General features: G+C 37.7%; 1 protein-coding gene and 1 long non-coding RNA gene across 4 annotated transcripts; one reads left to right on the top strand and one right to left on the bottom strand.

The window, feature by feature from the left end:
- Positions 1–230: 230 nt before the first annotated feature.
- On the bottom strand, positions 231–3,639 carry LOC113295106. 3 transcript variants are annotated; one of them, XR_003332782.1, is made up of 7 exons: positions 2,968–3,639; positions 2,800–2,849; positions 2,650–2,721; positions 2,400–2,538; positions 1,767–1,850; positions 1,199–1,579; positions 231–824 (listed from the first exon to the last, which is right to left on the bottom strand). It is a non-coding gene; the product is annotated as an uncharacterized LOC113295106 (long non-coding RNA). The 3 variants fall into 3 exon arrangements; XR_003332781.1 differs by having other exon boundaries at positions 1,669–1,850; positions 2,650–2,849; XR_003332780.1 differs by having other exon boundaries at positions 2,650–2,849.
- Positions 3,640–11,889: 8,250 nt separating this feature from the next.
- Positions 11,890–13,995, top strand: LOC113295101 (T-complex protein 1 subunit delta). The gene has a single exon (XM_026543455.1). It carries the CDS (start codon positions 11,990–11,992, stop codon positions 13,583–13,585), a length of 1,596 nt encoding a protein of 531 aa, XP_026399240.1. The 5' UTR covers positions 11,890–11,989; the 3' UTR covers positions 13,586–13,995.
- The last annotated feature ends 304 nt before the right edge of the window (positions 13,996–14,299 follow it).

Genomic DNA, 14,299 nt, shown 5'->3' with positions numbered 1-14,299 from the left:
AAGAAAATTGTGTCTCGATGTCTGGATCCGTTATGAAGAAGTACAAACATGACATGCTCAATTCTATGAACCGGGTTGCTTGTTAAGAAAAATTGTGAACTAAGTTTCCTTAATTCTATCCGTCTATTTTTTTTTTAAACAGATAGATAAAATAGTTCTTAGTCACCGAGGTTCGAGTTACAGTTATTATCGAAAATAAAAATTGTTAAGTAACATTTTGATAAAGAGTATGCTGAATAATACTTATTGCATTTCTACATTGCTCGTTCTGTTTAATAAGGTGTGCTAAATATGACAAAGCCACTATATAGCCCACCAAAGGAAAAACTATACAAATAGAGACCAACTGAAGGCCTTTGGCTCTAACTGGTGCTACAACTATCAGTTAAGGGAGGAGCATCGCCCTCCTACCACACATGAACTGCGACATATACCCTGATAAAATCAATAAACTGAACATTTGTCTTTCAGAAAAGGAACATATAAGGTTCACAATGATGTCTGGGACTGGGGTGATGCCTTCACCAATCTTACCCACTCTTGTACATATGCATGTCATGCTGACAATTCCTTTCCGACACTACCAACCAAACTGTCCCCTGTTCCCTCCAAAGACTGGGAGGTTATGCAAATTTTCCGTTGACGATAGTTTTTGTGTGGCATAGTTGTGTCACATGTTTAGGTTAATCTGCACATCGTACGTAGTGATTAATTGACAGCAAAAAACTCATCTTTAACATGTTTAGGTTAATCGGCAACTACCCCCTCTACTTTAGACTGAGAAAAGCTTCTGTTTGAATGCCATTAGCTCTGACACCTGCAAGCTGCAATACGTCAACCGAAAAATAATCAATCAGTTTGAAAGAAAATCTGAAAAGAGCAATTCAGAACTAAATGATTAGCTCATTCGTACACCATTATAGTTAAATCGTTGAAACAAACAATCAAATCACCATTGACACATCTTAATTAGCTCAAAAAAAAACATCACTAATTCTTAGAATTGTATGGGATTGTATATTTCTCAAATGATGAACTGAAAATCAATGAGCTCAAACTTCCTATCGGGTATGAATCCAGGTGTAACCTAATGACAAAAATATTTCAAGATTTTCATACTACCCAAATTAGTAAGCTCATGACAGACATTCGATAAATAAATCAACATTAGCAACAATTATTTCAAAAGACGGCATACCTTCAATTTAAGAGTTCCAACTTGTAAGCATTCAGTTATTCTATCTTTTCGGCTATTTTGCCTATTTTGCAACTTCATTTTCCCTATTTTGCCTTCCATGAAGTCCATGACATCTTGACTATCCCCTTCCAGTATCACCTTCTTTAGACCTGTCTGTGTCGCCCATTTAACGGCTTCTGTTGCTGCCAAACTCTCGGCCATTAGTGCTGAAGTAGATACTGTCGACATACTTGTTGCTGTTCAGATGTCCTTGTATGGTACCGATCCAGAAATCAAATATCCTAGGTTGTTTTTCCTTGTTTCGGCCTTACCCGGTCCATGGTAGATAAAACAGCCCCACCGGCAAGGAAACTCTGAGTGATGAAATGCTCCCTTTGATTTCTATATGGTACAATGTTTGAAGAAGCATCAGCCGAAGCCAGAAGAGGAAATCAAGGTAAACTAAAAATCAAAAGTTTTTTTAAGTTTACCTCTGTTCTTATCTTGCCAGCATAGAGTTTCTTAGAAGTACTCATTACGAAAATCCATTTTGATTTATTTGGATAAAACACACAGACATGGAAATTACCTGCCACCAACGTGATTAAAATATGGATTCAAGAGCATGTCTCACGGCCACAACATCGAGCTTCAAGATCTCTGCAAGGAAGACCTGAAAAGCATCACCAGTGAGATTTAATCGCACACCACCAGATGTAATGATTTCTATAATGCTCTGGTTTTACTCCCTGTGTAACCGTAACTTGAAAGTATACCAACGAATTATGAGACGTACTGGTGTCAGCAATGCCAAAAACATTGGATTAATTACATTAATGGATGGGCACAATGTCGTGGGTTGTCAGTATTATTAAAACAGTTGTGATTTTAAATATTAGCTTTACAAATTTAGCTAGCACCAGTGCTTCTAAGTACTGGAAACCTCATAGGTAATCTCTCCCTCATTTTCAACCAAAGCCCGATACTGTGATCAAACGATTACTGTTAATGTATCACTTGTGCATTACCAACCAATTCACGCGGTGGAACCCAAACTTAAGCAAAACCTCTTAACTCTTAGCTTATATTAGAACATTTTTTCCGAAGAAAACAAAAGATATAAATGGCAAAGCATATCCATAATGGGGTTGCAAGGTCTATCCATAAGGAGACCGCACTTCAAAAACTAAACTGAAATGATGAAATACTCTACATATTGTACCTTTTATAAAAAGCTTCAAGCTTAACATTCAAATTGTCGAACGGAGTCTGGTGCGTGTTATAGTGAAGCAGCTCTGTCTTCTTTGGGGTGAACCTTGTGACTACATGCTTTTACCTCGTTTTAGTTGAAGTTGTTAGGCCTGCAGATTTTACCTCATTTTAGTTGAATCTTCTATAGACATTTAGGCATTTACATTTGAGCTCAAACACATGACACACATGAAAAAACAGACATTGAGCAATCTAATTACCTTTAATACACGGAAAAACATTCAAAACTTGAACCCCCACGATCCAGCTCCTATAATCTTCGTCCACATAGCCTTAAACTCAAAGATATTTTCAAATGTACCACCACCAAGATCGAAGATAAGAAATATCTTCAGATTAAAGTATTATACCTTGATGCTACAGTTCTGCCAATGGACAGCATCAAGAGATGCATGAATGACTGGAAAGAGAAACTCAAAAGTTAGATGAGTTCAAAATCACAAAAGACAAAGAAAAAAAAACTAACTGACTATCATATTCATAAGGAATGATAGAGAATAAAGAATAAACATTAGTACTTTCTCCACCCAAACTCTGTCCACGATCTGTGTTTTTCCAAGTGTGTGAAGACTGCAGCTTCAACTGGTTTCTTAGGACTTTCCTCAAACACTTGGTGTGCATGATCTGATGTTACCGCGGGGAGTTGAGTGTGTTCTCCTCAAACCCTTGGCAGACTCCAAATCGCACAAACCCATCTCCAACTCCATGACAACCACACAAATCAGCGACACCAACATCCTATTCTTCCTCTTCCATGAACAAAGCATATCGTAGGGTTTGTTCTTAGGGTTTTTTTTTGTTTTTTTTATGTTTTGTGAGTGAAACAGAAAAATGGTTCTTAGTTGTTATTCCTCAAGACTATTATGAAGAAGGCTGTCAAATATGGAGATTTAGCCTTATTGGAAGATTAGATCTCAAAGGTGTGAAGCTCATTGATGTTAAGAAAAATCTGGAACAGCAATGGGGTTTGGGAGAAGCTGGGGTTCAGTTTATCCCTATGAACCGTGGTTTCTTCATTATAAAACTATTAACTCAAGATGACAAGGACAAAGTTTTCAAGGATGGCAACAAAACTCCATGGATTGTTAATGATCAGCCTCTTCGTTTGATCGAATGGTATCCAGGGTTTGATGCAGATAAGCAATGTACTTCTCATTCAACGGTTTGGGTGAAGTTTCCTAGCCTGCCCGTGGAGATGTGGGTAGAAAAAACGCTTTTAGCTTTAGGGAAATCTCTTGGAACGCCCATTGTGGTAGATAAGAGAACCCTAAATCATGAATATGGTCATTATGCATCTGTTTTGATTGATATAGATTTTGCTAAACATGATACTGATTCAGTTTATGTTGAAGTTGATGGTCGACACTTTCTGCAACCTATTGAAATTCTAAAACAACCTAAGTTTTGCTCCAAGTGCAAGATTGTTGGGCACTTAGATAAAGAATGTAGGAAGAAGCATGCAGTTAATGCATTACATGCAGCTCATGCACGTACTGACGTCAGAAAAAATGCTGGTTCCTCATCGCAGCAGCTGGGTGGTTCTTCTCTTCAGTTTGATAGAACTCTAGAGATGGGAAGTTCTTCAGCAAACCAAGCAACACAGCAGGATGCTTTGCATCAGGCTCAGCAACCTCAAACTCTGGTTATTCATCAAGGGGAGAATAATGATACATGGCAGACTATAAGTCATAAGAAGAATGGAAAGAAGAATAAGAAAGTTGCTACAGATTCTTGTGTGCAGGTTGATGTGGTGAGGATTGGTGCTGCCAATTTTGAACAACAGCTTCAGGAAGATCTGATCAGGTCTGAAGCTGCAATGCGCACTGCTGCAGCTATGGCGGAGAAGGCTGTTGCTGCGCATTCAGTTTTAGTTAGTAGGGCAAAGTCGCTGAGTACTGTTGCCTTAAATACTAAGCCTGGTGGGAATGTTGAATTGGCTAGAACTAGACTTCCTAATCCGGGTAGGATTCCTGTTTCGGAAGCTATTTATACTCCTGTTTGTGCAGCTGTGGAAGAGAGTTCTGAATACGTCTCTTCAAACAAGTTTAATATCTTGGATAGTACTCTTGTGGGTGAAACGGCAAGTGTTCATGAGCTTGGGCATATTGATGAAGTTGCACGTAAGGTTAAGCATCAACAGCTTTTGGCTTTTCAGGCTAGACTAGACACTTTGAGGGATGTTGATGTTTTAACCGATTTGGATGAGGAATCAGAGCTAGGAGTTCGAGCAAGAAAAGGTTCTTCTCCAAGATTAAAATCCTCCTCAAGTACTTCTGAAGTACAGCTAACCAATAATCAAAATCCTATTGTTTAAATGCGGGTGTTGTTTTGGAATATCAATGGAGTTGCACGTGATGTAGCTCAAGATAAACTTAAGGAGTTGATTAGAGATTTTAAACCTGATATTTTTGGTATTGCTGAGCCAAAAGTTCCCTGTTCTGCTGGGTTCAGATATGGTTTGCTTAGAGAAGGTTATTCTTCTCATGTTATTAATAATGCTTCTTCTTCTAGTATTGCTAATATTTGGGTTTGTTATTCAAATACTCTAAATCTTTCAATTGTTAATGTCAGTAAGCAGGCAATAACGGTTGAGGTGGATGGTGTTCATGTTTCTTTTGTCCATGCTAGCTATATTCAGGTTACTAGGAGGAGTCTTTGGCAGCAACTTGTTAGTTCTGGTGATGGTATTCCTTGGTTAGTCATTGGGGATTTTAACTGTATTCTTCGTTTGGATGAGAAGAAGGGTGGTCTTGAACCTAGAACCTCAGCTATTAATGAGTTTTCAGATTGGTTGGATGACAACAATCTTTTTGAAGCTGATGCCTTGGGAAGTAAGTTCACTTGGACGAATAGACAATCAGGTATGACTAGAATTATTAGTAAACTTGATCGTGCTATTATTAATGCGGCTTGGCTTGAAAAATTTGAGAATTGGCGGTGTAAAGCTCTTCCTAGGGAAGTTCTGACCATTCTACTCTTTTGGGTTTTCCTTTTGCTGTTCCAAGACCCAAAAGAGCTCCTTTTCGAGTTCAAAAGATGTGGTTCTTACATTCTTATTTCCTTCGTATGGTTAGAGATAGTTGGAATATGCCTATTTCTGGGTCTTTTGATTTTATTTTCACTCAAAAATTAAAGAGACTAAAAGGAATTATCAAGGAATGGAATCTTCGTGTTTTTGGTAATGTGCATTCTAGGTTAAAGCAGGATCAGTTGAGGTTTGAGGCAGCTGCTCTTCTTTCTGATGATAACCCGGATGACATTACTAAGCTAAATATTATGAAGGATGCTATGGCTAAACTTAATGATACTCGTGCTCAGTTGAATACTATGCTTAAGCAGAAATCTAGAAATAAGTGGCTTGTGGAGGGTTCAAGTAACACTAATTTCTTTCATAATAGCATTAGAATTCGTAGAAGTTCTAACACTATCTCTGAACTTGTTGACAGTGCAGGCATACTATTTCTGATTATGAGCTGCTTAGAAATCATGTTGTGCACTATTATGAGGACAAGTTTAATGGGCCGGAGCTGGAGATTGATCCTATTTTATTTGACTATGATCATATTAGCATCTCGGAGGAGGAAAGTTTAGCCATGGACAGAATTCCATCTTCTGAGGAGATTAAGCAAGCAGTTTTTGATCTAGGGGCAGACAGTGCTCCAGGGCCGGATGGGTTTTCTGGATGTTTCTATAGACACTGCTGGGATATTATTCAAGATGATTTATTAAGAGCCGTTATTTATTGCTGGAATTCTGGTCATATCCCAAATGGGGTAAATTCTAGTCTAATTGTTTTGATTCCCAAGGTAAGAGGTGCTAATTCTCTTCGTAATTTTCGTCCTATTGGTCTCAGTTAATTTTTCTTCAAAATCTTTACTAAGATCTTAGCTACTAGACTGGGGAGTGTTTTAGATAAACTTGTTTCTGAAGAACAGGTGGCTTTCATGAAAGGGCGTAACATCCATGAAAAATTAGTCTTGCTTCTGAGTTGATTAATGAACTTCATATCAATCGTAAGGATGGTAATTTGGGCCTTAAACTTGATATCTCTCAAGCTTTTGACACGGTCAGTTGGTCTTTTGTCTTGGAGGTTTTTCGTAGGTATGGTTTCTCGGAGCATTGGTGCAATTGGATTTCTCATATCTTCAATTCTGCTAGAATCTCTATTCTCTTGAATGGCAGTCCGGAGGGTTTTTTCAAGATAAATAGAGGTTTACGTCAGGGAGATCCTCTTTCTCCCTTGATCTTTGTTTTGATGGAAGATGTCCTTAGCAGAAATATCACAAGCTTTTTGCAGAGAAGAGATGTCTTACATGGTAACTAGAGGTGGTATTTCTCCTACTCATCTCTTTTTTGCTGATGATATTATGATTTTCTGTAAAGGAAATTTGCGGAGCATTAATAATCTGGTGGATCTGTTGGGTAAGTATCAGCGTGCTTCGGGTCAATCTGTTTGTCGCCAAAAGAGTAAAATTTATTATGGTGGTGGTTCGTTGAGTAGACGAATTATCTTGTTGATTATTTGGGTATGAGTGTTGCTTCTTTCCCTGATCGTTATTTGGGTGTTCAAATAATGCCTGGTGCTGTTAGGTATCATCATATTGCAAATGTGGTTGAGAAGATTAAAACCCAGCTTGCTGGTTGGAAGGGTTTTTTTTATCTTTTCATGACCGCATTGTGCTTGTTAAATCTGTTATTTCGAGTTATTCCATTCATAATATGGCTATTTATAAGTGGCCTAGCAAGTTCATTGTGCAATGTGAGCGTGCAATTAGGAATTTTATTTGGTCTGGTGACTCTAATGTCAGTCGTGCTGTTGTGGTGGCGTATGATAAAATCTGTTGCCTTTTGAGGAGGGGGGTTTGGGTTTATCTCGTATGGCTACTATGAATTTTGCAATGTTGATGAAGTTATGGTGGAAAATCAGTACTTCTAAGAAGAATTGGGCAGGTTATCTTAAGGCTAAATTTTTTAGTCGAAGAGGCTACATTAAGACTTATGGGGTGAAGTCTACCATTCTTCCAGGCATTAGAAGGGTTTATAAATATGTGGAGGCTAACACTAAAGTTCTTCTTGGTGATGGCAGGTCTACTTCTCTCTATTATGATGTTTGGTATGGAGAAAAATGTTTTGCAGAGATACTAGATGATTTTACTCTTGACAGATTGGTTTTGGTGAGTGATTGTTATAGGGATAACCAATGGGTTTTCTCTGAAAATCACTTGAACTGTTTACTCGCTGGTGTGGATATGCATAATCTTCCTTTGCCAAATGGGGGTGAAGATAAGAGAGTTTGGATGCCAAACTTTTCAGGTGATTTTTCGGTAAGTTCTGCCAAGGAAATTATTCGTCAGAAACATGGTAGATTCAATGCAGCGTCTATGCTGTGGAGGAAGGAAATTCACCCTAAACTTGCGGCTCAAAACTGGAAATTTATTCGTGGTGCTTGTGCCACTTTGGATATCATTCAATCTAGGTTCAACATTAATTTGGCTAACAAGTGTGTTCTGTGTGAAACTGAGGAAGAATCTCTAGAACATATTCTTTTTCATTGTTCTTTTGCAGCTCGTGCGTGGTCTTGGATTTCTGGTATCTTTGGTATGTCACGCAAATTTCACATTGTGGCTTCTTTCAAGGCAGCGAAGGGAAGAAGTGCAATTGTCCGTGACTTGTGGCTGGTGGCGAACTTAGTAATCAGGTCAGAACTTTGGGCTATGCGCAACAAATGCATCTTTGAGAAACAGAAACCGAGCTGGAGTTATTTTCTAAAAGAGTGCTGAAGCTAATTCAAGAATATTCAGTCCGTCTAAAAGGGTTTATGCAACAGTGTGGAAGATATGATGCTGTTGGATTACTTCCGTGTGGTTCATAGAAGTGTTACACCAGCAGCCTATTGAAGTGTTATGGAAGCCTCCGGATCTTAATGAGATTCTAATTTGTTGTGATGGCAGCGCGTGGGAATCCAGGCATTGCGGGAGCAGGAGTGGTGGCAAGAGACTCTAGCTGTGCAGTTCTTGGTGCTTTGAGTATTGGTCTTGGAGTTACTACAAACTATTTGGCGGAACTATATGCAATTATAATTGGTATGGAATGGGCAATGCAATGGAATTATGATCGTATTTGTGTGCAATCTGATTCCTATGGAGTAGTTCAAGCTTTACAAAGCTCTTCTATTCCTTGGTTTGCAAGAACAAGATGGGAGAGGTTATGCAATCATTATATTTCTATAAGGATTATTCATACTTTCAGAGAGGTGAATTTTCAGCAGATAAGATGGCTAAGAATGGTTGTTATCTAGATAATGAAGAAGGAATTCAGTATGAAGGAAAACCTGATTTTTTAATTTCTGTTGAAAATCCCAATGTTTCCTATTATCGTTTCAAGTAGTGTTACAAGTTTTTGGGGTTGCTGTGACCTCTTTTCTTGTAATCTACTTTTTGTAAATTTTGTTATCTATTAATACAATTTTTGACTTATCAAAAAAAAAAGTATGTGTTTTTTTTTTTTTATGTTTTGTGGACGAAATTCGTGTGGGAATTCCTCTTTTTTCTCTTCTTTGAGGAAAAGTGAAACGGAACAATTCTGTGAATGGGTGAGGATCACCGTTCAACGTGGAGCCCAAGGAGCTTAGTATTTTAAAAGAGTTAGATAAAATAAAAAAGGAGAAATTAGGGGGAGACCCAAAAAAAATAATATTCTCGTTCTCAGGCCCACAATTAATTTTGTATACCGTGACACCCATAATTATATGAAATTATTATATAAATCAATACATAACTGGTTATACATACTATCTTTTCAGGCATAACTCGTTATGCATACTATCTTTTTCAGGAGTATAATTGGCAGCGCAACTTGGACATAACATATCTAAAAATCCGCGCCTTAGAATTTTACAAATTTTATATCGTTGGAAATCTTTTTAAAAGAGCTACGCAACGAGTACAAACAAGAATATCAAATTTTTGTTTTTAACGAAAAAATCGGAGGTGATCCTCATTTTAGGGAAATTTTTTTAAAACTTGATAATTAACCATTATGCAGTCACCAAAAACGATGCATAACACATTCTGCAGACGCATAACGAATTATGCAACCATTTTTTCGACTGCATAACAAGTTATGTATCTGCATAACAAAGTTATGCTTCTATAACAAGTTATGTAACCATTGTTTTGGTTGATTTTAGCCGTACATATAAAAAATTGATGCATAATGCAGTATGCATCCATATTTACGGATGCATATCAGGTTATGCATCTATTTTCTCGATGCATAATGCATTATGTAGCCATATTTCCGGACGCATAACAGGTTATGCAGGTTTTCTGGACTGCATAACAAGTTATGCAACAAATTTTGTAGATGCATAACAGGTTATGCATCCATTTTCACGAATGCATAACATGTTATGCAGACAGTTTCTCGACTGAATGACATGTTATGCAGTCATAACCACATCATCATCTTCTTTCTTGTTTCATTAACTCCCACGCAAACCATTATCTTTCAGTTATTCGGGGGCTCTTGGTCAAAATCATGTATTTACACCATCATCTTCTTTCATGTATTTACACCATCATCTGCAATTAAACCTGCATAACAGGTTATGCAGGTTAATTTTCTGGACTGCATAACAAGTTATGCAACAAATTTTCTAGATGCATAACAGGTTATGCATCCATTTTCACGAATGCATAACATGTTATGCAGACAGTTTCTCGACTGAATGACATGTTATGCAGTCATAACCACATCATCATCTTCTTTCATGTTTCATTAACTCCCACGCAAACCATTATCTTTCAGTTATTCGGGGGCTCTTGGTCAAAATCATGTATTTACACCATCATCTTCTTTCATGTATTTACACCATCATCTGCAATTAAACCTGCATAACAGGTTATGCAGGTTAATTTTCTGGACTGCATAACAAGTTATGCAACAAATTTTCTAGATGTATAACAGGTTATGCATCCATTTTCACGAATGCATAACATGTTATGCAGACAGTTTCTCGACTGAATGACATGTTATGCAGTCATAACCACATCATCATCTTCTTTCTTGTTTCATTAACTCCCACGCAAACCATTATCTTTCAGTTATTCGGGGGCTTTTGGTCAAAATCATGTATTTACACCATCATCTTCTTTCATGTATTTACACCATCATCTGCAATTAAACCTGCATAACAGGTTATGCAGGTTTTCTGGACTGCATAACAAGTTATGCAACAAATTTTGTAGATGCATAACAGGTTATGCATCCATTTTCACGAATGCATAACATGTTATGCAGACAGTTTCTCGACTGAATGACATGTTATGCAGTCATAACCACATCATCATCTTCTTTCTTGTTTCATTAACTCCCACGCAAACCATTATCTTTCAGTTATTCGGGGGCTTTTGGTCAAAATCATGTATTTACACCATCATCTTCTTTCATGTATTTACACCATCATCTGCAATTAAACCTGCATAACAGGTTATGCAGGTTAATTTTCTGGACTGCATAACAAGTTATGCAACAAATTTTCTAGATGTATAACAGGTTATGCATCCATTTTCACGAATGCATAACATGTTATGCAGACAGTTTCTCGACTGAATGACATGTTATGCAGTCATAACCACATCATCATCTTCTTTCTTGTTTCATTAACTTCCACGCAAACCATTATCTTTCAGTTATTCGGGGGCTCTTGGTCAAAATCATGTATTTACACCATCATCTTCTTTCATGTATTTACACCATCATCTGCAATTAAACCTTCTTCACAACTCATCCAGTATTGCTTACTCCAACTCAATTCACGGCTGAGAGTTTCATAAAAATCTGAAATTCATTTCAAAATCTTCATTGAAAACAAGTTTTGATCATAAATCTATGATGATCAAACCGTGTTCTACAAACCCATTTAGGGATTTTAGTTGCTACCATTAATAACAGTAGTGAATTTAAATTGTAATGAAGAGAATCGGTAGTAAGAGTGTTCGTCGTTAATTCGAAGAAGAAGACGATTTGGTGCTGTTGTTGAGATCAATCGAATTTAGGCATGAATTTGTTCTCGAAATCAATCGAATCTCTCCCTTTTTCTGAGATCTAGGTATAGTGGAGACGAAGAAGAAGAAAAAAAAAGACAGAAACATAATTTTATATATTTTGGGTTTGAGAATAATTTTCTTCCAGAATTTGGGTCCGCGCCTGTAGTTTTGGGAGCGTGGGTTTCACAATAGAAACATCAGGGAGAATGGGTCTCCCTGTAGTTTTCACAATAAAAAAACTTATGTGGAGAGACCCATCGGGTAACCCATGGACTTGTAGATGTACGTGTACCCGTAATTATTACGGGTAAGGTAATATGCGGTATCCAAATTTTAACCCGCATATAAGTTTGAAAACCTATATTCGAGAAACTCATTGATCTCGATTGCAAGGGTTTCTTCTTCTCCCTCTTCTTCATTTTATTTACTCTGCAAAAGAAACCAAAAGAAGAAAAAAACTAGGGTTTATCATTGTAGATCACCTATTCTCATGGCGGCCGCTGTACCCAGATCTTCGAAAACAGAAAGCTATGTTGATAACAAACGCAAGGATGATGTTCGTCAAAGCAATATCATCGCAGGTCGAACAGTAGCAGATGCAGTTCGTACTAGTTTAGGTCCAAAAGGTATGGATAAAATGATTCAAAATGGAAACGGTGAAGTAATCATTACTAATGATGGTGCTACAATCTTGATGAAGATGGAAGTTCTTCAACCTGCTGCAAAAATGCTTGTTGAACTTTCCAAATCTCAAGATATCGTTGCTGGTGATGGTACTACTACTGTTGTTGTTATTGCTGGTGCTCTTCTTAAACAGTGTCTTACTCTACTCAATAATGGTATTCATCCTACTGTTATATCTGAATCACTTCACAAAGTTTCCGAAAAATCTGTTGATATTTTAACTGCTATGGCTGTTCCTGTTGAGCTATCTGATCGTGATTCGCTCATGAAATCTGCTAGTACTTCTCTTAACAGTAAAGTTGTTAGTCAGTATTCTACTCTTCTAGCTCCACTTGCTGTTGATGCCGTACTTTCAGTTTTAGATCCATCTAAACCTAATCTTATTGATCTTCGCGATGTTAAAATTGTGAAAAAGCTTGGTGGTACTGTTGATGATACCGAGCTTGTTAAGGGTTTGGTATTCGATAAGAAAGTTAGTCACTCTGCTGGTGGTCCAACTCGTGTTGAGAATGCTAAAATTGCTGTTATTCAATTTCAGATTTCACCTCCAAAAACTGATATTGAACAGAGTATAGTCGTTTCTGATTATACACAGATGGATAGGATTTTGAAAGAGGAGAGGAATTACATTCTTAGCATGATTAAGAAAATCAAAGCAACTGGTTGTAATGTTTTGTTGATTCAGAAGAGTATATTGAGGGATGCAGTTACGGATCTTTCGTTGCATTATCTTGCTAAAGCGAAGATTTTGGTGGTTAGGGATGTTGAGCGTGATGAGATTGAATTCATTACCAAGACTTTGAATTGCTTGCCAATTGCTAATATTGAGCATTTCCGCGAGGAGAAATTAGGGCGTGCTGATCTTGTTGAGGAGGTTCCTCTAGGGGATGGTGGCAAGATTGTGAAGATTACTGGTATTCAGGATATGGGAAGGACAACTAATGTGCTTGTTCGTGGTTCAAACCAGTTGGTTCTTGATGAGGCCGAGAGGAGTTTGCATGATGCATTATGTGTGATCAGGTGTTTGGTCAACAAAAGGTTTTTGATTGCCGGTGGAGGTGCACCTGAAATAGAGTTATCAAGGCAACTTGGTGCTTGGTCGAAGGTCTTGCACGGGATGGAAAGTTACTGTGTGCGTTCGTTTGCTGAGGCACTCGAAGTTATTCCTTACACTCTGGCTGAGAATGCAGGATTGAACCCAATTGCGATTGTTACTGAACTTCGTAACCGACATGCGCAGGGTGAGATTAATGCTGGGATCAATGTGAGGAAAGGGCAAATCACCAACATCTTGGAGGAGAATGTTGTACAGCCATTGCTCGTCAGTACTAGTGCAATTACACTGGCCACGGAATGTGTGAGGATGATTCTGAAGATTGATGATATTATTATGGTTAGGTAGAACATGCAAATGTTCAGTCATTGGATCCTGTGCTTTTACTACATTGGACACGAAGTTCAGGAGGCTGGTTTCAAAGAAGGATGATATGTTGCCGCAGTCGTGCAGACGGTTCTTTTTCGAGCACTGATTACTTAGGTATGGTCAGGTTAAGGTAAGAAAGTTGAGAACATGGCTCTGAACAACATGAGTTTTTGATTAGTAAGTTTGGTGTGCCTAATTAGTTAGCTTTCATTTTGCTTTTTCTTTTTGGAGTTTGGTTTAAGAATGTCCACTGTTTGTGTCATTGAATTATTGTTAGTTTTTGTTCGTAGTTAAGCTCCAGTTTATTATGTTGGACATGACAAGTAACAATATTCAGCAGTCTTGCACTGTCTAGTAGCTCCATATTTTCAGTTTCTATTTGCCAGGCATCTCTAGATTTCTTATAGTTTTGGCTCTTCAAAAGTGCTGTTTTTATGGTTAGACAATTTATTGGTTGGCGTACTTTTTCGCTTTGTGATCCTCTTTTAAGATTATATGAAATTGCTTATACTTGGTGTGCATTGGTAAAACCTAATAAAGTAGAAGGTAAAATGCAGAGGGCATGTCTAGTTGCTCCAATGCCATTAGTTAGCCGAGGTATTTAAAGAAACGAAAGGTGTTGCCCTAAGAACACACAAAAACTTCATTCATGCTTAGAAATCTTTTAAAGAGAATGCAACAAGATGACATGGT

The sequence above is a fragment of the Papaver somniferum genome, chromosome 1, assembly GCF_003573695.1.
Source record: "Papaver somniferum cultivar HN1 chromosome 1, ASM357369v1, whole genome shotgun sequence".
NCBI lineage: Eukaryota > Viridiplantae > Streptophyta > Magnoliopsida > Ranunculales > Papaveraceae > Papaver > Papaver somniferum.
This window is presented reverse-complemented; position numbering and strand designations above follow the sequence as displayed.

Coding starts and splice junctions, on each gene's coding strand:
- LOC113295101 (XM_026543455.1), top strand. CDS start 11,990: ATGGCGGCCGCTGTACCCAGATCTTCGAAAACAGAAAGCTATGTTGAT.